This window comes from Acanthochromis polyacanthus, chromosome 8, assembly GCF_021347895.1.
Source record: "Acanthochromis polyacanthus isolate Apoly-LR-REF ecotype Palm Island chromosome 8, KAUST_Apoly_ChrSc, whole genome shotgun sequence".
NCBI lineage: Eukaryota > Metazoa > Chordata > Actinopteri > Pomacentridae > Acanthochromis > Acanthochromis polyacanthus.
Genome location: NC_067120.1, coordinates 31694699 through 31721663, shown reverse-complemented (window position 1 = coordinate 31721663; position 26965 = coordinate 31694699). Strand labels below are relative to the sequence as shown.

Genomic DNA, 26965 nt, shown 5'->3' with positions numbered 1-26965 from the left:
AGCGAGGTACAAAAAACTTGATTTTCACCAGAGAAGGTCCTCAAGTTGTGAGAGGACTGATAACCAAAATAGGCCTGGCCTCGTTGACATTGATCGTGAAGTTATCATGAAGGTGACAGCTATCAGATCTCCCACTTTAAAATGTTGATTTCATAGATTTCTTTGTTATTTTCACATCATATCATGATGTTAGAAACTGAGACTAGAGAAAGCAGTTGTGGGCATGTGACCAGCATGTTCTTTTCCATATTAAAACTGATCAAATTGTCATCAGACGAAACCTTTGACATGAAAGACAGATAAACTTGTGTTTTCTGTTTAATGAAAAACATAGTTCCATAATGGCAGAGCATCAAAACAAAGATGGTGAGTTAATCTCGTTTGGCAAATGGAGACTGAGCCGAGATGATAAGGCAATGACCTATAGAAACATGGAATTCTGGGATTTGGTGTTCATGAACCTACCATATCTGAAGGAAAACACAATTTCACTTTTTCATATAAGGGTTTTTAAGTTGTAACTAATGGTTTCATAAGCATTATTTAATCACTTATTAATGTTTCATAGATCAGTTGTAAACCACTTAAAAGAACAACTTTTGGCTTGCCAGGTTGTGAAAAATCCCTAGTTTGCATCCTCCACATGATGCCTGATTTGTCTTTGTAGCTCTTTTGTTATGAGTTTTCCATTAACAACTTGACATTTACAACTATAGATTGCATGACTATTAATGACGTACTAATACTGATAACTGCAGACAGTCAGTTAAACAGATTTTTCATGACCTAGCAAAATGTTTGAAATATGATATTTGATGTTTGATGCAAACCAATTATCAGTCACTACTTTGACCATTAGTTACTACTCATAAATGTTTTAAAGAGGATTATCAGAACATGAGGTTGAAAACTCCTCCTCTGTCCCTGCTCAGAAACAGTGCAACTGCCAGACATTGCAAGCAAGCTTTGAACAACAGCACTGTTCAAAGATGACAAACAACATGAGTGTTAAATAAGGATTTCTACAAAGATACAACATAGAAAATTGTTAAATATAGAGCTTTAGACTTGAAAATACATGTTATGCAATCTCCCCCTACCCTCAAACAGAAATGGCAGCTTGGTGTGAAATGGTTTGCTTGTTGTTTCATTAAAACCTGCCATGCTGCTGCATGTCGTCTAAATGCGGCACTGAAATGTCAAATCTGATATAATGCATAATGTAGTCTGGTAGACAAGAGCCAGGAGGATTTTTTTTTTTTGCAGTTTTTTATGATAAAAAGTGGAAACACTGCAAACCGATGCCACATTTTTTAAAAGTGGGATGTGGAGTTAGTGGAAGTGTCACCTGTCCATCAGAAGAATCCTTGGATTCCCCAAAACATCAGATGTTATTAATGTCTAAATTTAATTAGGTTGGTTCATACTGTGGCTCATTTATCAGTTGACTAGTAAAATGCATAATTGTATAAATAAAACAGTTTTCATGTTTACAATAAATGGCATCCAAATAGACCCAAAGAGTTTCAAAGCTGAGTTTCATGATGCATGTTATTGTCTGAGGTTCATTTAGTGTCTGTGTTTGACCCATGTGTGTAACTACAAATATTTAAGTTACAACTTTTCCATAAAATCCACCTGTTACTGCATTAGATACTATTCTTGAAATTTTTATATTTAAAATATGTTATCAAGTGGCTACTGAAAGTGCGCAAAGAATTATGTTTTTATCATAAAAATGCCTGATATGATTGCTTCTTTTTGAACTTCAACAGATTGATGTTGAGCACATACCCAGCTGAACTGTTCCACAGAAACATCAAAAGCGTCATCTCTCCCCCTCCAGATGCATGTTTTATCATGAACTCATATGCAATTTTTCTTTGTTCAGTTAATTTGCTTACTGTATAATATCACAATGTGTTCATTTCTTTACAAGGACAATACTTTAGTGATTGTGTGTAAGTGTGTAGGTGTGCGTGTGTGTGTGTGTAGGTGTTTGTGTGTGTGTGTGTGTGTGTGTGTGTGTGTGTGGGTTGGTGGAAGGAGGGGTTGTGAAAGTCTCTGCCCCTCTTAAAATGTCTCATCATCAGCTCTGTTCATCATCTTTGGTCTGTAAAATCTAAACAGAGTTTTGTGCGCCATAAACCTCTTTTTAAATCCTCTGGAAATTAAGCAGTCACTTTCCTTCCACAAAGAAGAACTTTAGGTGGCAGTTTCCACAGTTCACCCAAACATAAAGCAGGGGCTGCCGGTGCCTCGCCCGTAGCTCCGATGGCGGCAGATGGTTTGTCTTCAGCAGCGGCAGCAGAAGGTCCGCCTGGCGATGATGGGCGATGGACGATGAGAACCGGTCCTTCTCTGGTGAGCGTCTGTCCTGGCCGCCGCTGTCAGGAGACCTAAAGGCCAGAGATGAGAAACATTGTGAAAGAATCTGTTACAACCAATTAGAACACCTGCTGATCTGAGCAGAGTCAACCAGGTTTGGGAAAACATTCAACTACAGTCATTTTAGAAAGGATTTATTTAGAGCACTTCACTTTTGACACAATTCATTACTTTTAATATGAAGTTCAATAAACTGACAATATTGTTAATCAATTAACACCCAGTGACCCATACTGACAAAGTGAATACATGTTCATACATTTCAAATTATTGTAAATCAAAACCTGAAATCTTGATCTTACAAAAAGTATTCAGACTGGGATTCCACAGTGATATTGGCATGTTCATCAGTAATGATAGATAAAGACTTTAAAACCAATTACCAGCATTGACCTTACATAAATACTGAGAGACAGATCATGTCTGTATTTTTTAAAACTCACAGTTTTGTTAGAAAGTGTTAAAGATGGCTTGTTTTATAAGGTGAAGTCCACCATCCATTCTCTATACACCGCTTAATCCTCAGTAGGGTCGCAGGGGGCCTGGAGCCTATCCCAGCTGACTAAGGGAGAAAGCAGGGGACACCCTGGACAGGTCACCAGTCTGTCACCGGGCTACAAACAACCACACCCGCATCCACACCCACGGGCAATTTAGAATAATCAGTTAACCTCAGCATATTTTTGGACTGTGGGAGGAAGCCAGAGTACCCGGAGAAAACCCATGCATGCAAACATGCAAATTCCATGCAGAAAGAGCCTGGGAAAGCCGGGATCTTCTCGCTGCAAGGCGAAAGTGCTAACCACTATTCCACTGTGCAGCCCACGAGGTGAAGTAGTTTTTCACTTTGCCCATTGATTATGAACATTTGAACTGGTATTTTATGTTTACCAAAGCGCTTTCATGATAAAAGCAGGCTTAGTAATGCATTTTTGACACTGGCAATAAGGTCATATGGTCATCACCCTTTTTGCTTTGAAAATCCTTGAGATGTGTCTGGATCTTGACTGGAGTCCACTTGTGGTAAAGTGACTGGACAGAGTTTGAAAAGAAACTCATCCTTTTATGTAAAGTGCCATAATTCAGACCATATTGGAAGAAAAAAAACAAACCATGAAGTTCAAAGAACTCTCTGCAGGGCTATGTGATAAAACATCAGTGAAGCATTGATTAGAACGAGAGTATAAAACCATTCCTAAAACTTCATGTGTTCTCAGGAGCATGGTGGCTCAGTAATTGTAAAATAGAAGAAATTTGGAACCATCAGGGCCCTTTATAGCTGAATATCTTTCCAAACTAAGTAGCTACGCAGAAAGGTCTTTTGCCAGTGACCAAGAACGCAACGGTCACTCGCACAGAGCTTCAGAATTCTACAGAGATTGAGAACTTACATGAAAGTTATCATCTCAATGACACTCCATCAATCAGAGTGAAAAAAACACCTATTTTCTCCCTTCTGGAATTCTTATTTTTTGGAATATTTCCCACACTTAAATGTTTAAGACTATCAAATTAGTGTAAATATTAGAAAAGGAAAACCAAAGTGAACACAAAATGCAGTTTTTAAATGATGATTTAATGTTTTAAGGGAAAAATCTATCTAAACCTACCTGGCCCTATGTGAAAAAGTGATTGCCACCCTTGTTAAATCATGATGTAACTGCAGCTAATCACATTTTTTGGAAAACGAGTTCCATTTGACTGACCACGCCGAGGCCTGACTATCTCCAGACCTGTTCAATCAAGAAATCACTTCAGTAGAACCTGTCTGAACAAATGAAGTTGAGTTCCAAGGCCAAAACCACTGCTGACCAAAAAGAATATGAGAGCTCGCCTTAATTTTGTAAACAAACATCTGGATGATCCCCATTGGGAGAATATTCTATGGACTGATGAGACAAAATGTTGAACTTTTTGGAAAGTGTGTGTCTCATTCCATGTGGCGTAAAAGTAACGCAGCATTTCAGATAAAGCACATCATACCAACAGTCAAACATGATGGTGGTAGTGGGATGGTCTGGGGCTATTTTGCTGCTTCAGGACCTGGACGACTTGCTGTGATTGATTGAACCATGAATTCTGCTCCCAGAAAATCCTGAAGGCGAATGTTCGGCCATCAGTTCGTGACCTCAAGCTGAAGCGCACTTGAGTTCTGCAGCAGTCACACCAGCAAGTCAACATTGGAATGGTTACAGTACAAGAAAGACAGCCAGGACTTGGCACAACCCACAACGAAAACGCTCCAATACTTCAAATTTAAACTGCTCTTGGGGGAGGAACTGATTGCCCAAGCGCAGTAAGGTCAAACTAAGCCAGTCACAACTGATGAGTGCAATGACGAGGACTACACCCCATCACAGAAGAAAAGGAGGCCTCAGCCAGATCAGAGCTTGAGGAAGCATGGAGCTGTCTACTTTCCAAAAATGATGAATGACCCAAATCCGTCCAGGAGCTGGGCAGACGGATGCAGTGGGAAAGCATGCATCAAGTGACTCAAGTTTCAGACGTGCCTCTGCACTTCAAAAAGAAAAACTGCTTCATCGAGTGCAATAAATGAGGGCTCAGTAGTTGTTGTGCACTAATGTGGTCAGGGTTCACAAGTCTAAATATACTTGTATGTTAATGTTGTTTGTATGCTATGTTTTGCATAGCTTACACAAAAATGAACCAAAGCAAAAATGAATACATATTTGTTGAGCTTGTGTTATGTCATTTACACTCCACCTAAGACTTATGTGATGTAAAAAAAAAAAAAAAAAAAAAGGAAATTTGAAACCTTTTTCTTTCTGAGACTCAGGAAGATAATCCAATAGCTGTACGATCACATACTCTGAAGGTTTAGTGACTTTGTTTAACTATATAAGTACAAATGTTTCTATTGATAAATTATTTGGTAAAATTCTGCACTACATTATATTGGCAGGTATTTTATGTCCTTTCCTGCACAATTTTTATTTCCTGGCCAATCCTGGTTGTAGATTTTATTCTTAAGGCATAAAAATACCTTTTTTGTCTGTCAGTTTGCTCTAATTATTCCTGAGATGTGTCTGGAACCTGGCTGGTCCTTTCGTGTTAGAAACCAAAGTGAAGTGATTAGACATACTGTAGAATGGTACACCCACTCTGTATATAAGGTCCCACAATTCACATTGACTGCCAGGAAAAAATAAGCCATGAAGTCCAAGGTATCTCCTGTAGACCTCTGGTGCGGTGTTACATATATACATATATGTGTCGTACATCAAAGTGTCTACTACTATCAAAATAAATAAAAGGAATACATATTAAACAATTCTGGGACTTGTGATTTAAAAACCGTCTGCAACAGCTCGGCCTCATGTTTTCCTTCCAGCTGGTGTCGGTGTACGCTTCTATTTGAGCCACTCCACTGGGCTTCATTAGGGAAAACGAGCCTCACACAGTCCTCCTTCCAATTAAAGCAGCTGCGCTGGAATTCAGAGTGAACACAGAGTCACTGACAGCATGTGAAATTCACACACCAATACATGTTGGAGACACTGAGAGAGGAGATAACAAGACGAGTAAACGAGGAGCTCTAATATCAACTTTAAGCTGAACCTGTCTCTGCAGCACTGTATCGGTGCTGGAGAATGGTCTGACTGCACCCCAGGATCATTCTGGCATAAGGGAAAAACACTCTGGTTCAGAGAAATGCAAACAAGTCAGTCACAATGCTATTACATGGTGCTAAGCCAAGGATGAAACACTGGTGTTCCTACAAAATAGTGGTGAGGAACTGTTGGTGGAACATTTGCAAGCAGGGTGGTGAATGCCTTCATTAACATGTCTAATTCATAGAAAAGAAAAGAAAAGCCGAGCAGGGCTGCCTTACTGCATCATCCAAATCTCAGATCCCATGGGACATGAGCCCCAGTCTATTTGGTAAAGGTCTTGTTTAACAAGTCTTTTTTGCCTGATTTGCATTTTCTGTCTGTGTGTCAGTATCCTCTTTTCTACACTGTAAGTTGGTTCGAGATGTTTGCATGGTCTGCCTCAGCTCCACAGCTTTGTTTATTGGATTAACTGGAGTTAGGAGGAGATGGTTGAATAACTTTTGAAGCTGAGCTGTGACTTCATTTGACTTGAGCTCCACCCTACATGTAGAGACTATATCTCAGAGGCCGGACATGTCCTCCTGAAGGCTCTGAGATTAAAAACATGAAACTCAAGGAGCGGAGAACACTTCATTTCTGTCTCCGCTGTGAAGAAGGAGGTCTCTTGTAATTGCTTCCAGGTGAAGACTCACAAGAAGAAGACGAAGAGACAGCAGTGGCGGCACCTCTGAGCTGCTCTGCTCTGAATTATTCATGTCTGTCCTGTTCGACTGCAGCTGGAATCCTAAAAGAGCCGGAGGAGTCAGACAAGGACGAGCTGGATTACACTAAGAACCATACATCAGTCTGAAACAGCATCAACATTCAGACCATCCCTAAATGCTCCGCTCACAGCTGATTAAACACGGAGGTGAAGGTGTGTTTGGAGCTTTTCAGATCAGTTACCTGCAGTCAGAGCATACATGAAAAGTCTTTGCTGGAAGAGAAGCTAACACTGAACTATTTCACAGCTGCTGTGATACTCTGAGCTCATGGAATCATCCAAACAAAATTAGCCAGAACTACAGTCCAGTTTGAGTTACAGACAGAATCTTTGGTCCTCAGAACGCCACAATCCATCAGACTTTAGGTTTAGGGGCTTTTCTGATGCATTTGGTTGTTCATGTAGTTAGAATATTTTTTTTTGGTACAACACATCACACACAAACTGCTACTATACAATTTCTAATGTCTACTGAGGACAAACATACATAGGAAGACATGATCTTTGATGGACTTGCCTCAGACTTTTTCTTAAGTATCACAAGTAATCCAGTGATTCTGCTCTGTTTCTATGGTTACAGAGCAGACGGAGACTACTAGCAGCATGACCTACCACAGTACAGGTTTAACAAAATGTACAGAAATGTTACATTTGGTTTTGCATTATAAATACATTTGTTGTGACAGAAATCATCGATCTGTCCATCTGTGATTTGATGTCAAGCACTTTACGCCGCTTTGTATTTAGAGGGTTGACCAATATGTGTTTTTTTAGGCTGATACCAGTATGGATTATCAGTATCAAGGAGAAAAATCACTTTTACAGTTGCAATAAAAATGTAAGTTTTGGTGTCAGAATTGATAATAACACTTTGTTGAATTGTCTCACTTTATTTTTTGACTAGCTGTTGCTGGTTGACATAATAACCAATCAAATAATGTAGTGGGCGGGACATCGCTTGAGACCACAGAATGGTGACTTCAGATAGACAGAGGAGGCTGCATCGGTGCCAAAGTAACACATTTTAAAACTAGAAAAGCACTCAGAGAGCGCAGTACTCTGCCAAGGCTGTTCATTTCCCCATATGCCATTACCAGAAATGCAGCATTAAAAAAAAAGAGCAACATTTGTTTATCAGTTATTAATGATCAGGAATCACGGCAAAATAGACTGTGGCCATTTAATATAGATGTACCCACAAACAATATGACCTTGCGCTGAGCATATGTGTGTGTTATGCATGTGTACGTTATATGGATACCGAATCCTGTGACCTGAATATGTAGCGGGTGGCGGGAATTGATGGGACTCGGAAACACCCCCACAATTTAATCAATTGTTGCTTGTACCATTTGCAATGGATAAGTCCTGATAAGTCCACAGCGGTTGATTTGTAGTAGGATTGTACTCATGTGATCATCAGCAGGCAGCTCTCGTAGTGTTCACTTGTAGTCATAGTTACAGTGACGTTGTGAAACTATCTCGCAATGATACAGAAATCATTAACAAATCCGTGAATCCAGACTATAAGCCGCATCACTGCCAAAATCTGTCGTTGTGTCATTTCTGAGCTTCCCTGCAAATTTCATCCAAATCTGTTAGTCTGTTTTTGAGTAATGTTGCTAACAGACAGACAGACAGACAGACAGACAGACAGACAGACAGACAGACAGACAGACAGACAATCCAACCCTGATCGTCACATATGTCTGCAATGTTCCTTGGCGGTATAAAAATGTTTTTACAGGGATTAACCCTAATTGTATGTATTATATAACAAGGTTTTTTAACATCCCATAATGAAGCACTCTCTCTAGAGGACTGTACTCTGCATTCAAAAAGAATATCTGACGATGTGAAAACATATTTGTGCCTCCTAGTCCTCCTATTTGAGAAAAAAAGTCCTATATTCAGGTTAATGTGCTAATGTGACCGTTCCTTCACTTCTTTCCTTCAGATTACCTCTGGAAGTTTACAGGGAGGTTTTAGTCTAACTGACCCCTGAGAGTTTTAACCAGAACACAAAACAAGGTGAAAGCAAGCAGCTGCAATCTTTCATGTTCTAAAAAAACCCAAACAAAAGTATTTACAGGATATTTAGTCTGTGAATTAGCATTGTGCCTTGTTCACATTCGAAGTAAACAGCTGCCCTTCTCTCCAAGGAGAATTAGATTTCTGTCTGATTGAGCAGATTGTGATTTGCTCCTCTGTCTTTTTCTCCGTCTGTGACCGAAAATAGATGCAAAGTACCTCGGCAGATTTCAACCACACAGAGGGCTTCAAGATAATAATGCTCAGGGAAACATACAGACAAGCAACAGACAGGTAAAGACACAGCCGGTGCAGTGGGCTGCAAATGAATTCTGCGTTTTGCTCCGATGCTTGATCACACACTTCCATCCATCCATCCTCTATACACCGCTTTATCCTCATTAGGGTCGCGGGGGGTGCTGGAGCCCATCCCAGCTGACTCGGGCGAAGGCAGGGGACACCCAGGACAGGTCGCCAGTCTGTCACAGGGCTACATACACAGACGAACAATCACACTCGCATGCACACCTACGGACAATTTAGAGTACTCAATTAACCTCAGCATGTTTTTGGACTGTGGGAGGAAGCCGGAGTGCCCGGAGAAAACCCACGCATGCTCAGGGAGAACATGCAAACTCCATGCAGAAAGATCCCAGGCCCAGACCGGGATTCGAACCAGGGATCTTCTTGCTGCAAGGCGAAAGTGCTAATCACTACGCCACTGAGCAGCCCACTTGACCACACACTTGTGATAGCAAATTACACCCTCGCTCTGCAGGCTGTAATCATTGCATATAAATGTTACAAATAAAACACTGAATACTTTGAGCTTCTTCATTTCATTTCTTTATTTACAGACTCTCTTTTCCAAACTCTCAGAACTTCACTTTAAAAAGAGACTTATTGTATCCAAGTCAAAGGTTCTTCGATTCTTATCTGAATTTGAGGGTGTTTTATACAAGCAGATTTTTTTTTTAAAAAAAGGGTCTAAGGTTACAGTTAAAAAGATTCAATTAGAAGAAATAGTTTGATACTTTTCATTTCTGGCAGGCAGAAGATTAGATGAGATTTACGGTCCTTTCATGTTAGTACATTAGGCCAGATAGCTTCGCAAAAAGGAACAAATGATTAGCTTGGCTAAATCTAAAGGCAACAGCATCCACATTCCAGCATACCCCGCGTTCTCACGTTTCATACAAAAACAAGTATAAAAGTAATCTGCAGCCTGACTTGCAAAATAGTTAAGTACATGAACACTTGTAAAAAAAAACAAAAAAAAAACTGATGTTTACATCTTTTATCTAAAGTTTTTTAGACCCTCTCTAGTCAGTGGCTAAACACCTAAAATCTCAACTCCATGTGACAAATTTGGGGGTTTAGATGTTGCTTTCTATAGAATGTTCAAGTTTGTAAAGTTCCTGCCTCTGTCTTCACTCACTCCTCCCAATTCACTGTAGCTCGAGCACACAGTTCACCTACTACGCTGCTCATACACTGTAAAACTTAATGCTATACAGTGGTACAGTAGGTTGTAATACTGGACTAATTTAGCCGTACATAAAGTAAAATATTGACACAGACAATCCCATCCTGCAACTTGACAAGATTGTTTTCTTAGGTTTGTTACATATGAAATTGAAATGAAGTGACAACTGAAATAGATTTTCAGTGAAAAGGCTCGTTAAGGATAAACTGACTTTATCCTCACTCCTAAACATTTATCCCTGACTAGTAAAAAACAGCATCAAAAACAATGTGTCGCCATCAGGTGAGCTCAGCTTCAGCAGGACTGAACTCATTGATCTGGGCTTTAATCGGTGCTGCTGTGGTGAGCCTGGTCATCTTCAAAGACTTCCTGTGTCCTGCTGCTGACTTCGCATGAGCAGCGGTGGCCACACAGTTTAAACCTGAGCTATGATTGGCTCCTGCCAAAGCCAGACTACCCAATGGGATCAATTACAGAAAGAAGATCAGAACGCTGCACCTGTCACGCATCACTTTCTCCATTACCCCAGTGGAAGACAGGTTTTAATTCACAACCAGGTGTTTAGACAGATAACAGAGCCGAGGACAAACACAGGAAACAGTCAGAGAAATTCAGTGAAAACACAAAATATGGGCAGTTGGCAAAATGTGAATACAGAGATGGACTGAGTGGACAGGTCTGTAGATGAAATTAATGAACATTGTTATGTCTCAGCATATATTAGACAATAGTGCTTTTTCAGCTTTAGGGAAAAAGCCCCTTCCTATTTCAAACAATAACCCTGTGGAGAGCATCCTCCCAAAAAATGAACACACGCGTTGCTTGTGGAAACAGCTTATTGTACCCCATAGGCTAGCTGGGCTTGCGCTAGCCGATGCGCCACGGCGCCATTGGTGCATCATTTTGCTGGATGGTGATCAAGATTTGGGTGGCTCCGACCATTTCCGACACCTGCCGAGAGAAAAAGTTTGTTTTTCTTATATTATCGCTTGGGCGTTTCGAAGAAAAAGTAAGTCAAACCCTTTTTTGTTGCTTTTTGACTGCGCCATCTAGCGGGGCGATGCACCAATGGTGCTGTGGCGATTGGCTAGCGCAAGCCCAGGGTTAGTCTATTTTGCTGAGTAACCTTTCGTGTTTGTGTGAGACAGCATCAGTTGTTCATTAAATTGCGTATGTTTACACAAAATATACTGCCCCCTAGTGGCTGTAGTAATGCTCTGCATAAGGACGAGGTTGGGGTGGAAGGAGGGGCTCATGATATATTTGACCTAGACTGCTAGTTAAACTGTTTTCATGCATAACCCTTTACAATAGTATTGTTACATCAAAAAAATAGATATTTTTCAAGCATTATTTTTTAACACTCTTTTTATGCTTTACCTGTCCTCCTCTTCCAACATCTATGAACTGTAAGAGTGTTTAGGCTATGGTTTTCTCCTTGTGATGCAGAAGAACTTGTCTGGCCGGCACAGAATCCTGACTTCAACCCCATCCACCACCTTGGGGTGAAACAGCAACATAGAGCTATTCATTGTAAATCAGTCTATATGCTGAGGGTGTAGCTACCTCTTTTTACAAAAATATCTGTACTCAGATTTACACTGGAAGTGGGTAGGGCTTATATCAGAAATGGTTCTTGATTTGTGTTCTAAGAAGTTGTCTGGTCTCTTTGATTTTCAGCGCTATGCAACACAATATTTTCAGATGAACCCCCTTTCTAAAAACCTCACATAAAACAAATCTCACATAAAACAAATCCAAGTCAGAATTTCACTGAACAAAATGAAATGAGTTTCTTCAAATCTATGTCTATCTAATGGAGCAAAGCACAGGGTGCATCGGGTGCAAGTGTCTCGGACACGTGGAGGGAAACTTCCTAAAGCTGAGTTAGGCAGCATTTATTACTCCACCAAGGAACACGGCGGAGTAATGTGATGATTGCCGTTGGTTTGTCTGTCTGTCAGTCTGTCTGTCTGTTAGCAACATTACTCAAAAACGATTTGGATGAAATTTTCAAGGAAGGTCAGAAATGACACAAGGACCAAATGATTCGATTTTTGCAGTGATGCAGCATATAGTCTGGATCCACAAATTTGCTAAAGATTTCTATATCATTGCGAGAAAGCAGCACAATGTCACCGTAACTATGACTACAAGTGAACACTACGTCAGCTGCCCGTTGACGATCACACTTTTGCGATCCTACTACAAATCAACTGCTGGGGACTTATCAGGACTTATGCATTAGAAATGATGCAAGGAACAATTGATTAAATTGTGGGGGTGTTTCTGAGTCCCATCAATTTCTGCCGCCACATACACTACATATTTAGGTAACGTGATTTGATGTCCGTGCATAGCGTACACATGCATAACACAACCCTGTGCTTAGTGTAGGGTCATTTTATTTGTGGTATATCTATATTAAATGGTCACATTCTATGGTGTCATGAGTTTGGATCATCAGTAACTAATAAACAGGTGCCGCATTTCTAATAAAAATGCTGTAGTTCTGACAATGCCATATGAGGGAATGAACAGCTTTGGCGGAGTACTGCACTCTCTGAGTGCTTTTCTAGTTTCATATGTACCCTCTTTCTAAAAAAAACTCCACATAAAACAAATCCAAGTCAGAATTTCACTGAACAAAATGAAATGATTCTTTTCAAATCAATGTGTATCTAGTGGAACAAAACACAGATGAAAGTGCATTGGGTGTAAGTATCACTAGGACATGTGCGGGGCAACCTCCTAAAGCTGAGCTAGGCAGGATTTAAAAAAAATAAAAAATTCCATCATTGTACAAAAATTCCTTGCTAACCTTCCTGAGTGGAAACTAGAGTTCTGCACCTGATCCTAGGGTCACACTTTCAGGATTTAGGAAATCTAGTCCATGACTGTAGAGTTTAGCCAATTATGGGTCTTTTCACCCATTAAACAGTATAAGTAGTGGCAAAGTTGAATTAAGAATAAAACTGAAATCTACCTACCACTATATGCATATGTCCCCAGAACTTTGTAATTATTTCTGGTAATGTCATTTGACAAATATTAATTCTGTAATCAATTCTTTGTGAGGACAATATAAACTAAAATAATAAACGTCAGAAAACTACATAATGTCCTTGGACTTCTTGTTCCCAGTCACCGACTTCCACACACACTTCACCTGTTTTCAGTTCTCCAATCAGCACTAGTGTATTTATATCTGCCAACATGCCATTTGTCTTTACCACATACAACAATGTTGTGCAGCCACACTGTGGTAGTTTATACACTTTTGATGGACTTTATTCTTTTTAAAACAATCTGTACTGTATCAGGTTGAAAACAAGATATTAAGGTTTAAACTGGAAAGAGAATCCTGGTTTTCCAGGAGCAGAATAAGAACCTTTGTTCTCTCTCAACATCTCCGCTCTGTGCGTTTTAAAGTTTGCCGGCACACTGCTCAGCCTGACACTTTGTAACAGAAAGAAAAATGGGTTCTTCTCCATGTATGTGTGTAAGTGGGTTTCTTATCAGCTCCTCACATGTCCTCTTTTGCAGTACAAAAAAGAGAAAGTGCAGCCGAGCAACTGAAAAGCGAGGTCATTACAGGCATTACATTTCTTTTCTGTCTGGATGCATGGAATTTATAACAGGCTTTGTATTGCATGGAGAGGTGAAGTCACAGAAAACATCAAACGATGACACATGCGCACACAATTTTAATGATTTTTCAAGCAAAATCCAGGATGTGGGAGTTCTTAAAAAAATATTGGTATGACACATGCAAAAATAACAAAGCCATAGACAACAAAGCCACTCAAAGGCAATTTACAACAGCTGGTGAGATTTCTATGAGCTGATAGGTGGCAGGAGGACCAGTTTTCTGTGGTTTTAACTCCATATTCTGAGTGGGACTGACACGAATGCCCCATCTGCCTTCTATTTACACCTTTAATCAACATAAAGGTGTTAATCACCTGAGACAGGACTTGAACTCAAGCGTTCTAGCTGAAAATCTGTTCACTTACATCACAACCAGCCACTCCACCCATGAATGAAAACTTCTGCTTGTCTTTGAAAGTGCAAAATCAGTGCTTCACCACAATGCATTAGAGTGGTAACACTGTACTGGGCTTAACAGAAGGTGGAAGAGTTCCGTAAGAGCCAAGATATATCGAAATGATAACGGTTTTTGAATGGTATGACAACATTCAAAATGGTTGGATCACAATGCATTTTTACTGAGGGAGCAGTCAAATTGTACCCATCCCAGCAAACAGCAGGCAGTTACTGAAAAGAACATTCAGATTAATTACAAGAAGCTGTTCCTCATGGCTGATGATTTTTATGTAGCTTCTGATAAGTTATGCAAATAAATTAGTTCTTAGTAAGGTTAAAATAGGCAATAAAATCAGTTACAACCCAATAATCAGCAGTCAATCTTAATAGGAGCATTCTATCTGCGGCTTGTTAACACAGAAACAACTCGTTTCCAAGCCCACAAAGAAACAGAATGGCATAAGAAACAGATACAATCAGAGCCTGATGAGAGGAGACTGTGTCCTGAAGAAGCCCTTGAAGGAGACAAGATATTAAAAAGAAATTAAATCAGGGACACAGGCGATAGAAATGAGTCTAGCCATGTTGTTAGCTACACATTAGTTTAAATCCTATTACTGCCCTACAATGGTAAATACAGCCTTCAGTTATCAGTGTGTGTGTGTGTGTGTGTGTGTGTGTGTGTGTGTGTGTGTGTGTGTGTGTGTGTGTGTGTGTGTGTGTGTGTGTGCGTGTGTGTATGTATTATCTGCTATTTCCATGATAAACACCACAGCTGGGAGTAAACTGAAAGCAGGCGGCCTTGTTTCCGACATAATTGCTTTATGATGAATTGCAGCTGGTGATGAGAAACAATGAGCTCTGTTTCTATTTATTTCACTTCCAAAGCAAAAACAAGCCAGAAATTGTGTCATTAATATTGCAAAGCTGCAGCTTCTTAAAATATTAAAGAGTGCTATAAACCCATTTTTAATATTCTCAGAGCCTATAGATGTTTAAAATCCTCTTGAAGTGTAAAGTACAGGCCGGCTCTGACACACGCAGGTGAGTCTTCAGATGAAAGGTCTTTGGCTTCTCTTAGACTAACAGGAAACAGGCTTGTTTCTGTCTGTAGATGCTCCTCCTGGAGGTGTCATTGGTGACTACTCAGGAACTAGACTTGTAAAGCTGGTATACTGGGGTCACGACACATAGCAAAGTTATAGACTGTATATAAAGATAGACAAACCCTTTAGCAGCAATACGCTCCCTGAAAAGTGGTTTTAAGATCAGCGCTGTGGCTTCAGCCATTGCCATCTTCTCAGTGCCTGACTCCTTAACACCCAGCTAATTCAAAAAGGAACACATAGGTAATACATGAGTGGAGCAGAGGTAGTCTATACAAACATCTCTGGTCTATGGACAGTCCTGCAACAGCACCCATCTGTCATTCAAAGCAACTATGCCCTTAATTCTGCATAACTTTAAGCCTTGATACAACTTAAAAGGGTGAGCTATACACCGTCAGTCCAAAGAAAAGTTGTGAATGAGGAGCTTCTTATTTCTTAAACAACCGTGTCAGAAGACATATCCTGTGGTCATGGAAAGGGTGTTAATCTGTCTCAGATTATTAACCTGCATCAAGCAAAGAAAACAATTAAGGAGATTTCTGAAAAGATTAAAATTAAGAACTGTCCAACGCATTATTAAAACCTGATGGATAGTGGTGAACCATCATCTTCGAGGAACAAATGTCGTCGGAACAAACTCTTAGATGATTGTAGGAAATCAACATGTGAATTCACGGCTATGTTTAACAGTGAAAGTAAGAGCATTTCCACACCCACAATGCGAAGGGAACTCAAAGGATTGGGACTAAACAGCTGTGTAGCTCTAAGAAAACCACTGATCAGTGAGGCTAATTAGAAAAACAGGTTTCAGTTTGCTAGGTAGCATAAAGATTGGACTCTGGAGCACTGAAAGAAGGTCATATTTTTTGATGAGTCCAGATTTACCCTGTTCCAAAGTGATGGCCTGATCACAGTAAGAAGAGAGGCGGATGAAGTGATGCACTCATCATTCCTATTGCCTACAAGCCAAACTGAATTATGGTACCGTATGTCTTTGGCCTCCAAAGCTCAACATTTACCATCTGTGTCTCATAGTGCGACCTGGGAGCATCAACCAAAGATTTCAGCGTGTTTCTCTCTCCACTATCAGCTTCTATCTGGAATTAATCACAATCACAAAGGGGCCTAAAGAGAAGTTTAGGATAAGAACACTGTCTTATGACCTCTGGCAATAAAAAGTGTTGTGTTTCCTTCTAAGAGGATGTGGGAGGACCATTTTTCATCCGACCATAAAGGATTTGTAACAGTTGTCCTTTGAAAAACCTCTCCATCAGTCTGTAGAGCCATCAGACTATGTGAAGGAGATTCTTTTTTCAAGTCCTCATCTACACTCATGATATACCACCAATTAAATCCTCGACTCTTTCTGTACGTCCCTGTAAGCCTGCAAACCTCCTCTGGGCTAATTGAACATCATTTGTTCCTCTGATCCTGCTTTCTGAGTTTTAATGAACGCTGACTCCTGTCCTTGTGTAAAACACAGAAGAGTGTTGTGTCGGTCCGCCCACTCAGCGATGCGTCTCTGTAATTTAATTTGCCTTCCAGCGAGGCAATCAGATCCACTGTCCTTCATTAGCAGATGAGCTTGTTTGTGTGAAGCTCCTTAAAAAATGAGATTTTCCCATCTATGTATTCCGTGCTGAGCTGGAGGCAGCAGATGCATCGACGCACCGCCATCTTTCAACCAAATGAAGACACGAGGAGAGAGATTGTTGTTGTGTGTCAGAGCTGGGCAGACATTCATCAGCTGGGGACGAGCTCAGAGGATGAAACAGCTTTTCCCTGCATCCTCACCTACCAGTTAGAGTCGAGATTATGGTGCAGGTTGTAGAGAAGCTTAAAATAACCATCCATCATCTTGTTAGGCATGTTTTAGGATTATTTATACTTCAAGTCTTTTTAATATCATTAAATCATGAGTAATCATTCAGTCAAAGACATGGGTTATATATTATATGTTCACTCTTTACAGGGGTTATTAAAATATGAAAAAGCACATTAACAGTGTTTTATTGCTGCTTCTTTAAAGGTAGAGTCTACAGATACGGACCCGTACCCATAGCCTGTGGGCTACGGATACGGCACTTTCCATTTGCCAGACAGATACGGACCCGTACGCGAGTCTCGCGAGTCAAGAAGCTGCTAACCACTGCAAACTGTTGAAAGGTAAGCAAAGGTTAAGGTTAGGGTCAGGTTTAGGGTCCGTACCTGTAGTACCGATGCTATGGGTCCGTACCTCCAGCGTCTACCGGGAGTCACGTGACCAGATCTCGCGTATCTGATTGGCAAATGGAAAGTACAGGTCCGTACCTCTAGCAACTACCTTCTTTAAAAGGTATCTTTATGACCGCTGACTGATTCAATTTTCCCGGTCAGAGCTCAGACTCAGGGAGCTGTTCTCCAAGGCTTCTTCAAGTAGGAGATTGGGAATTGTGAGGAACGTAGCGATAGATCATAAGCCTTCTTCAAATCTACACCAGGCATTGCAGAGTGCAGCCTCATGAGAAGGATCATGAACTAACACACACTACCAGCCAAAGGTTTGGACACACGTTCTCATTTAATGTTTTTTCTTTAATTTCATGATTCTTTACATTGATTATTCTCACTGAAGGCATCAAAACTGCGAATGAACACATATGGAATTATTTAGTAAACAAAAAATAAGTCAAAGCATGTCTTATATTTTAGATTCTTCAAAGTAGCCACTCTTTGCTTTGATTACTGTGAACACTCTTGGCATTCTCTCAGTCAGTTTCATGAAGTCGTCATCTGAAATGGTTTTTCAATGGTCGTGAAGGAATTCCCAGAAATACTGAGCACTTTGTCGGCCCTTTTGCCTTCACTCTGTGGTCCATCTCATTTCAAACCATCTGGATTGGGTTTAGGTCAGGTGACTGTGGAGGTCAAGTCATTAGGTCATTTGACTTATTTCACACTTTTTTGTTTACTGCATAATTTTATATGTCTTCATTCATAGTTTTGATGCCTCCAGTGAGAATAATCAATGTAAATAATCATCAAAATAAAGAAAAAACATTAAATGAGAAGGTGTGTCCAAATTTTTTCACTGGTAGTGTAGATGAAACAACAGTCATGTTGAGGGCTGAGACAATTTCAGATTACGCAATGGTCATGGGTCATGAGTATCAAAGCTCTTTATTGGCAACAAAAAGTATTAGAATTTCCGAATACTAACTACTTTGTTTAACTCACAGATCTGGCACTAAATAAAGTGGGGTTCCTCAGAGAGGGTGCTGCAGTTTTGACTGCTGATAACAACTCAAGGTTACAGACTGACAAAGTAACACAGCTTTACAGAGCAGGAGATTTCCCGATGCTCAGCAGTGATGAAATCATTTGTCTTTATGAATAGAGCTCAAAGAAATCCTGACAGTAGGGGTCTTCACAGTGTCACTCAGTTTTGAGAAACAGAGACCTGACTCTGTATCAGAGTCCAATTTCCACTCTATAACTGATTTCGGAGTTGCACATTATACAGAAACTGGAAACATACTACAATATCCTGCAGTTAATAAAGATACCATTCCCTGTATTTTCTGTGAATCTCCACGATTTGCAACAGCAGTGAAGTGTGTGTCCAGCTCTCTGCTTCCACTCTTAACAGGTATAGAGGGTTTCTCTCATTAGAACACTTCAATTTTTATGGTGGCAAAACAATAGACATGGCTGCAAAAATAAGGCACTTGCTGCCCGTCCATGGATTGTCCACAAAGTAGACTCACAAAGTTAAACATGGTATTACTTCACTTACAGCTGACAGTCAAGGTGATCCCAATGACACCATGAAGCCCATCTGTAAGACTTTTTAAACCTCCACCTTGAGGGAGCCAACACATCCAACATGGCAGAGCATCTTGCTGACAGAGATGACAACTTGCTGGATTCAAAGAGCAACACATTTGCAAATGTGATAGATTTCATAATCAAATTAAGTTAAACAACTGAATTATCTAGCGACATACAGACTTTTTTTCTTCATCGAAGCCAGACGAAGCAATAACTGTCTAATTTATTGTTATCTTTTAAGCTGACTAAAGTCTCTCACTGCAAATGCAACATGTACACTGGTAACATTAACTCATGTTACTGCAAACTGCTGACTATCAGGTGTTCCCAATTTGCAGATCAGCAACACCAGCTATAATGAACGACTGAATTCCTGCAGAAAGAATCCTGATGCACTTATTTCTGCAGGGATTTCTCCTTTTTTAGGCAGCAGTGCGACATGTGAAGCTGGAGAGATGTGAACACGTAATGAGCTGATCATAATGCAGAGTTCCTCCAGTTCTGGTTGTATAATTAAATCGATGAACACACTGTGGCAATTTCCTTGTATCAGTTCATGGCTTCTTTTCACATCCTTCAGTGCTTTGCAGGTACATTGTCAAAATGTTGAATATTTCATTTTTTAGGTAACTAAAACATAATCAACTCCATGTTGTGTCAGTTATTGTCTCATCTATCCTATCTTAATCCTCATTAGGGTGGCAGGGGGCTGGAGTCTATCCCAGCTGACTTAGGGTGAAGGCAGGGGACACCCTGGACAGGTCACCAGTCTATCACAGGGCTACATATAGAGACAAACAATCACACTCACATTCACACCCATGGAAAATTTAGAATCACCAAGTAACCCTTAAGCCAGAGCACCTGGTGAGAACCCATACAGGCTCAGGGAGAACATGCAAACTCCACACAGAGATCCCAGGATGGGACATGAACCGGCGATATTATCGCTGTGGGGCACAGTGCTACCTGCGTATTGGTAATGACATACACCCATCAGCTACAACATTATGATCACTGACAAGTGAAGTGATTAACATCGATCATCTTGTCGTAATGCAACGTTCTGCTGGGAAACTTTGAGTACTGACATTCATGTGGATGTTTGACATGTATCCCCCATTTAAACATTGCATTTCAAGCAATCCCGCAATCTCCATGGCAACAGCAGTCCTAGATGCCAGTTTCCACCCTCAGCAGGACAACGCACCCCGACACACTGCAAAAACTGCTCTGAAGTGGCCCGGGGAACACGACAGAGTTAAGATGTTCACCCTGGTTCCACACTCCCCAGATCCAGATCTTACTGAGCGTCTGTGGGATGTTCCAGGATCAGGCTGATCTAGGTAGGTCCCACCCCGCAACCCACAGGACCCACAGAATTCACTGTCACCATCCCAGTGCCACAGGACATCCCAGAGGTCCTGTGTCCATGCCCCACTGGGTCAGAGGAGTTTCAGCAGTACAAAGGAGACCAACACAATATTAGGCAGGTGGTCATAATGTTATGTCTGATCGGTGTATTTAGACAGGTATCTCATTGAAGTCAGATTTTGATAATGTGACACCAATTGAACAAGTTAAAGGAAAACAAGTATATAGAGGTCACATCAACTGTGTGGTACTTTTATATAAATAATAAACAGAGTTAAGAAAAGAATTGCTAATGGGTTATATAATTTGTGCAGGAGGAAGTAGGACGTGATTAAAGGATAAACCTGGGCCCTATTTTTGCATATTTTGTGCTGTAAGTGATTAACAGTGACAAAAGTGTTTGGAATCAGTCCAGCATTGAGAATGCTACAACGACTGTAGTGCAAACACTGGACATTAGCCTGCCTCAGTGTAAAAACGCTTGTTTTTGCCATTGACAGGCTCAGATTGTTACTGTAAATGTCTGAGAGCAAGATTCCTACAGAGATAGACAAGAGTCAGACATGTAAGAGAAGTCTTGCTCAGGGGGAAGTCTCTCTCTGAAATGTTGCAGGAGGAACTGTTGCAGGAAGATAACTGGTGAGAGATCCTTCAGGAGAAGAGTGAAATAACATTACAGACTCAGGACAGAATGCTTACTGTTATCTGAAAGATTAAAAAATAATGGTTGTATTTGCAAATCTCTGAGTTGTGAAAACAACATAATGCATCACATTTGGGAAGATTTGGCAGATTATCATTTTAGACAGAAACATGCTGAAGTTATGGCTATTTGAGTTACAAATGGATATAATTCTTCCTGTCAGTACATTGCAGCTTGCAGACCATCGCGTTTGCAGAGAAAGTCCTACACTAAAGAACTTTATCCAAAAGAAAAATACTTTTCCATGACCAGAGAAACCAGCTGCAGATTAATGGAAATAATGTTGTTAGTTTAGGTTAATTTATTGGCTGTGTTTGCATTGCAACAGTTTTACAATTGGAAGTTATGGTGTTCTTCCTCAATATTAATCATTTACACCCAAAATATGGCAAAATTGAAGTCAAATAGAAGAAGAAAAGCATTCAGAGAGGGCAGTACTCGGTCAGTTTGTTGGAGGATCGCAATCACGTGATCGTCAGCAGGCAGCTGACGTAGCGTTCACGTGTCATCACAGTGACAGTGACGGCATGCCGCTATCTCGCATTGATACAGAAATCTTTAACAAATCCATGGATCCAGATTACTGCCAAAATCTAATCACTTAGTCCTCTTGTCATTACTGACTTGAAAATTTCACAGAAATCCGTTTGTTCGTTCTTGAGTAATGTAGACAGACCAGCATTAATCGTCACAGAACTCTGCCGATGCTTCGTTTCCTTGGTGAAATAACAGTGAAAATATACAAAATAAAATGCTGTAAAATACCGGGATTATCCTTCAACTCTCAATCTAGTTTATTGTGTATTATGCCCTTGCTGGTGTTTGGAGTCTGCCAGAGTCTGTTCAGGTGGCTGCATTTTGGATCTGATCTAGAATCTGATCTCAGTCTGTTCAGGTTGGGTCTGGCTCTGCTCGAGTCTCATGAGGACTTCCAGGTGATTTGTCTCAACACAGTCTGAGATGACCACTAAAACTAAAACTGAAATGTGTCTCAAGCCAACAGGTTTTTACGGAAAACGGAAGAATGTACCTGAATGCCAGAGATAAGAGATGTCTTGAGACACCACACTCTGCAGAGACACTGAATACTTGATGTTGTACTTGACAAAAGTTTGGGAATCAAAGCATACATTTTGCATTCAGAATCAATGCACAGTAAACACTGTACTAAGGCTTGCAATGGGTGCTTAGTCTGTAGTGCATTCATTGCGTCGTTACTTTGTGTGATGCTTGTAGAGAAGAGAGTCCCTTTACTTGTTGTCACTTCAGCTGCAATGCATTGAGCACTCTCAGCTACCACATGTGGATATATAAAGAAAGACCTTTATTTTCTTGGCTGCTTTGTCCTTTATTCTTGTGTTCACAACGCTCAGTTCAGCAAATTCAGGGTCAGTTGAGCAGAAAGAGCAAAGCTCTTAAAGGGAGTCAGAAAGAAAATAGAGGAACAAAGACCAAATCTTTGTACATGTGTGATTTCAGAAGTATAGAAGTGTTCCAGCACTGTTTCCTCTGGAGGCTGAGAGTTAATGCTCCAACAGTCCAAGTGAATTTCACGACAGCGAGCAGCCACTTGCACTGCTGTCCTGTTTTAAAAAGACGGCTCCCAATGGAGGAAAGCTCTCCAACTGGACAGAGAGAAGCAGGTTTTTAACCTTCCTGACATGTGAAATTCAGTGGTAGTTTGACAGAGCTTATTATTGTCTCAAACCAGAACCAATACACAGCCAAGAAGAAAGAGGAAGGGTTTGATAGGTCGATGCAGGATGCTGCCTGTCTGCTTTAAGATACCCGGAGGAAAGTTCAGCTCTGACAGCAGACAACTGGTTACAGTAATCTTTTGGCAGTGATATGATTTTTCTCCAACTTCGCTTAAAATATAAACTGATTTTCCAGCTAGATTTCTCCTGGGGAATCTGATTTCTTGGCTATTTTTCACGTGACTTGATAATCTAATCAACTTTTTGTATGTAACCATAAACAGGACACAGACACATATAGTCAAGTCAGTGATCATGTACATGAAGAATGTGACCTACAATGCTGTGAAAATTTTTTTGGTCTTTTCTCAAATTCTTATATTTTGGAATATTTCCTCCACTTAAATTTTTAGGACTATCAAACTAATAGACAAAGAAAACCAAAGTAAACAAAATGATGATTTAAGGTTTTAAGGAAAAAATTCTTTCCAAACCTACCTAGTCCTATGTGAAAAAGTAGTTGACCCCCTTGTTAAATCAAGAATTAACTGTGGCTAATCACATTTTTTGGAAGCAAGTTCAATTTCACTGACCACACCCAGGCCTGATTATCTCCAGAACTGTTCAATCCCCAAAGCGATTATCCCTAAATGGAGAAAACATGGAACAGTGGTGAACCTTCCCAGGAGTGGCCGGCCAACCAAAATTACCCCAAGAGCACAGCGACGTCTCATCTAGAAGGTCACAAAGGAACCTAGCACAACATCTAAAAAACTGCAAGAATCCCTTGCTGCAGTTAAGCTCAGTGTTCATGACGCAACAATAAGGAAGAGATTGGGCAAAAATGGAAGAATTCCAAGGCCAAAACCGCTGCTGACCAAATAGAACATAAAGGCTTGTTATACGTTTGCAAACAAACACTACTGAGAGAACATTCTATGAACTAACGAGACAAAAGTTGAACTTTTTGGAAGGTGTGTGTCTCATTACATCTGGAGTAGAACATCATACCATCAAGCTGTCACTAGTCAAACATGGTGATGGCAGTGTGATGGTCTGGGGCTGCTTTGCTGCTTCAGGACCTGGCCAACTTGCTGTGATCGATGGAACAATGAATTCTGCTCTCTACTAGAAAATCCTGATGGAGAACGTTCGGCCATCAGTTCGTGACCTCAAGCTGAAACGTACTTCGGTTCTGCAGCAGGACAATGATCAAAACTGAATGGCTTAAAAAAAACTAAATGAAGGTTTTGGAGTGGCCTAGTCCAAGTCTGGACTTGAATCCGATTGAAATGCTCAGGCATGACCTTCACAAGGCTGTTCCTGCTCGAAAACCCTACAGTGTCGCTGAATTAAAACAATTCTGCAAAGAAGAGTGGACTAAAACATCTCCACAGAGATGTGAAAAACTCATTGTAGAAAATGCTTAATTCCAGTTGTTGCTGCTGAGGGTGGCCCAACGAAACAAATAAAATCCTCATTTAAAAAATGCATTTTGTGTTTACATGGGTTATCTCTGTCTGATATTTACATTTGTTTGATGATATTAAACATTAAAATGGGGAAAATATGCAAAAAAAAAATTGAGAAGGGGGCAAATACTTATTCACAGCTGCAAATGTCCATTGAAGTATGAATGAGTGGACTCAGGTGACTATGACTTTCATCAAATGGGTATATAGAACTAGGATATATCCTTTATTTCTAGCACATTTTCCTTCTGGTGTACACTCTAAATCCCAAATTTAGTTGTACTGTTCTTGCTCTGCTCTTTCTATGTTGTGTTAGCACTATACAACAAACTGTTTATCTCAACACATACTCCAACAGTCATGCAGATTAAAATGAACTTTCATTAAATTTATTGGATGCTAGTTTCAAGTTTGCACCACATTTGGATGTATATCTGGCTACAGTCCAACAGTCCAAAACATTCTTATACAACCTAATTATTTTCACAGTCACACCCAGGTCGGTCTTGATCACTGGCTGGATTATGTACACAGGTGATTTTATTTTTTATTGATCCCCACATCGTGGTGGTGGTGGTTGGGGTAGATGGAGGGACAACCAAATATCGGACTTGAACACCAGAGAGCCGGATTCACATCAAACTACAGTCTGTGGTTACACTTAGGCAATAATCTGGTTAAGAACAGATAAAGACTAGCCTAGCCGCGCTAGACAACCCACGGCAACGAATTTAATTCTCTGCCAGGGTGGGTCTAGTTACCCTCCATAAGGCTCGAGGCTGGATTCTCCTAAAACTGGCCGGACCAATCACCATGAAGTGTAGAGTCAGAAGGCGGGCGTAACTAAGTGACGACAGAGGCGTGACGATTCTGACAGAAACAACTGGCGCACAATAAACAGTTATCTTTCGACTCGGCTTTGGCCACAGCCCTTAAAGATTTGAAGCTAAAATTCAACTTGAAAGATAAACAAAGGACGGCACTGAAGTGTTTCATTGAGAAGAAAGACGTATTTGGACTTATGCCGACGGGATATGGCAAATCCTTAATATACCAGTTGGCTCCGCGGCTCCGCTGGTTGGGAAGCTAATGGGACTTAGCCACAATCCGCCGGTGCTCTCGGAACTACGTCAGCCTATTCGTTGCGTTGATTGGTTGTATACCTACCCAATTGCTGCAGAGGGATTTGATAGACAACCTTTTAGCCCGCCTCCCTCCCTGTCGAGCTTCCCTAGACCCTTGTGCCGTCAGAAACATGAGTCTAGCATGGCTAGGCTAGATAAAGACTGCAGTGTTGATTAAATGCAGATAAACTTTTCTGTATTCAACCAGAATGTTCACTCATATAATAAATGTGAGCACACAGGGGACAGAATTCAAAACTTAAAAAAAGCAAATTCACGGAGTTTGTGTTAACAATACGCTACAAACTAAACTTCACTGTTCAAGGCCAAGTTCAGAGAACATAGAGACAAAGTGACCGAATGAATGAAGACATGACAAATAAATATGTTTCAACGTTTGACTGAAACCAACAATGAAAGTCCAAATAACCTTGGAGCATTCAAAATGAATGAAAAGTCCAGAAAGGGGATTAGAAAAATGTTTGAACACAAAAAGTTTGAAAACTCTGTGTGCTGATAAAGTGAAACAACTGAAAGGCGGAAAAAAGCTTGACCTTGAGTCGAAATTGTATTGAGATTAACATTCAAGCCGAAGTAAAAAGAAAAAGAAAAAATAAGTAAGTTAGTAATATTTACTGAGACACAAACTAAAACAGAAGGTAGAGAGGCGTACCGAGATAACTCAACTGGCTGGGCGGGAGACCCATGAACAGGGGCTACATACCCTGATGCAGTGGCCACGAGTTTGAGTCCAGCTCATGGCAATTTACTGCTTTCCTTTGTATATTTCCTTTCTCTCTCTCACTGTCCTGTCAAATAAAGGCAAAAACTACCCAAAAAATACTACTTTAAAACAAAAGCTGGAAATCTATGTTAAATAAAGCTGCGTTTTCCGCAGACAGGAAACAAAGTTGGCAGCAGATAATCAGCTGAACAGAGCACCATTGAGACTTGAAAGAAGAAGATGAAGAGTTGTGTCTTAAAAATCAACAAATCTTGAATGCGGTTTGATTGATGATATCTGCTGCTTGAAGAGGATTTTGAAACAAAAGCTGGTAATCAGCAGCTGTGAAGAGTGACAGACAGGAGAGAGGACTGTTGTGTAGCAATTATTTAATCAACACACACACACACACACACACTCGCGCACATACAGAACCAGCAGCACTTTTGTTAGAACTATGTTGTTCAGCTGATGCTACCATTAGATGTGCGATTGGTGTGACCGAAATGAAACACAGAGGCAAGTCAGGAAAGAATTAAAGATGTAACTGTAAAGAACATTTTCAGCAGAGTTCTCTGTTTGCCATCATTATTATTTTTATTACTTCTGACTCCCTGGAGAAACCTTATTGTCTTTCTGCAATTAACTTTTTTTTTTTTTTG

General features: G+C 40.4%; 1 protein-coding gene across 1 annotated transcript in view; it reads right to left on the bottom strand.

Annotated features, from left to right (window-relative positions):
* Positions 1–300: 300 nt before the first annotated feature.
* LOC110969157 (chemokine-like protein TAFA-5) overlaps positions 301–26965 on the bottom strand; it is an 86468-nt gene continuing 59803 nt past the window's right edge. Inside the window, exon 4 of the mRNA XM_051952152.1 lies at positions 301–2399. Within this exon, the coding sequence (XP_051808112.1) occupies positions 2391–2399 (9 nt within the window). The 3' untranslated portion in view covers positions 301–2390. The remainder of the gene's footprint in view (positions 2400–26965) is intronic.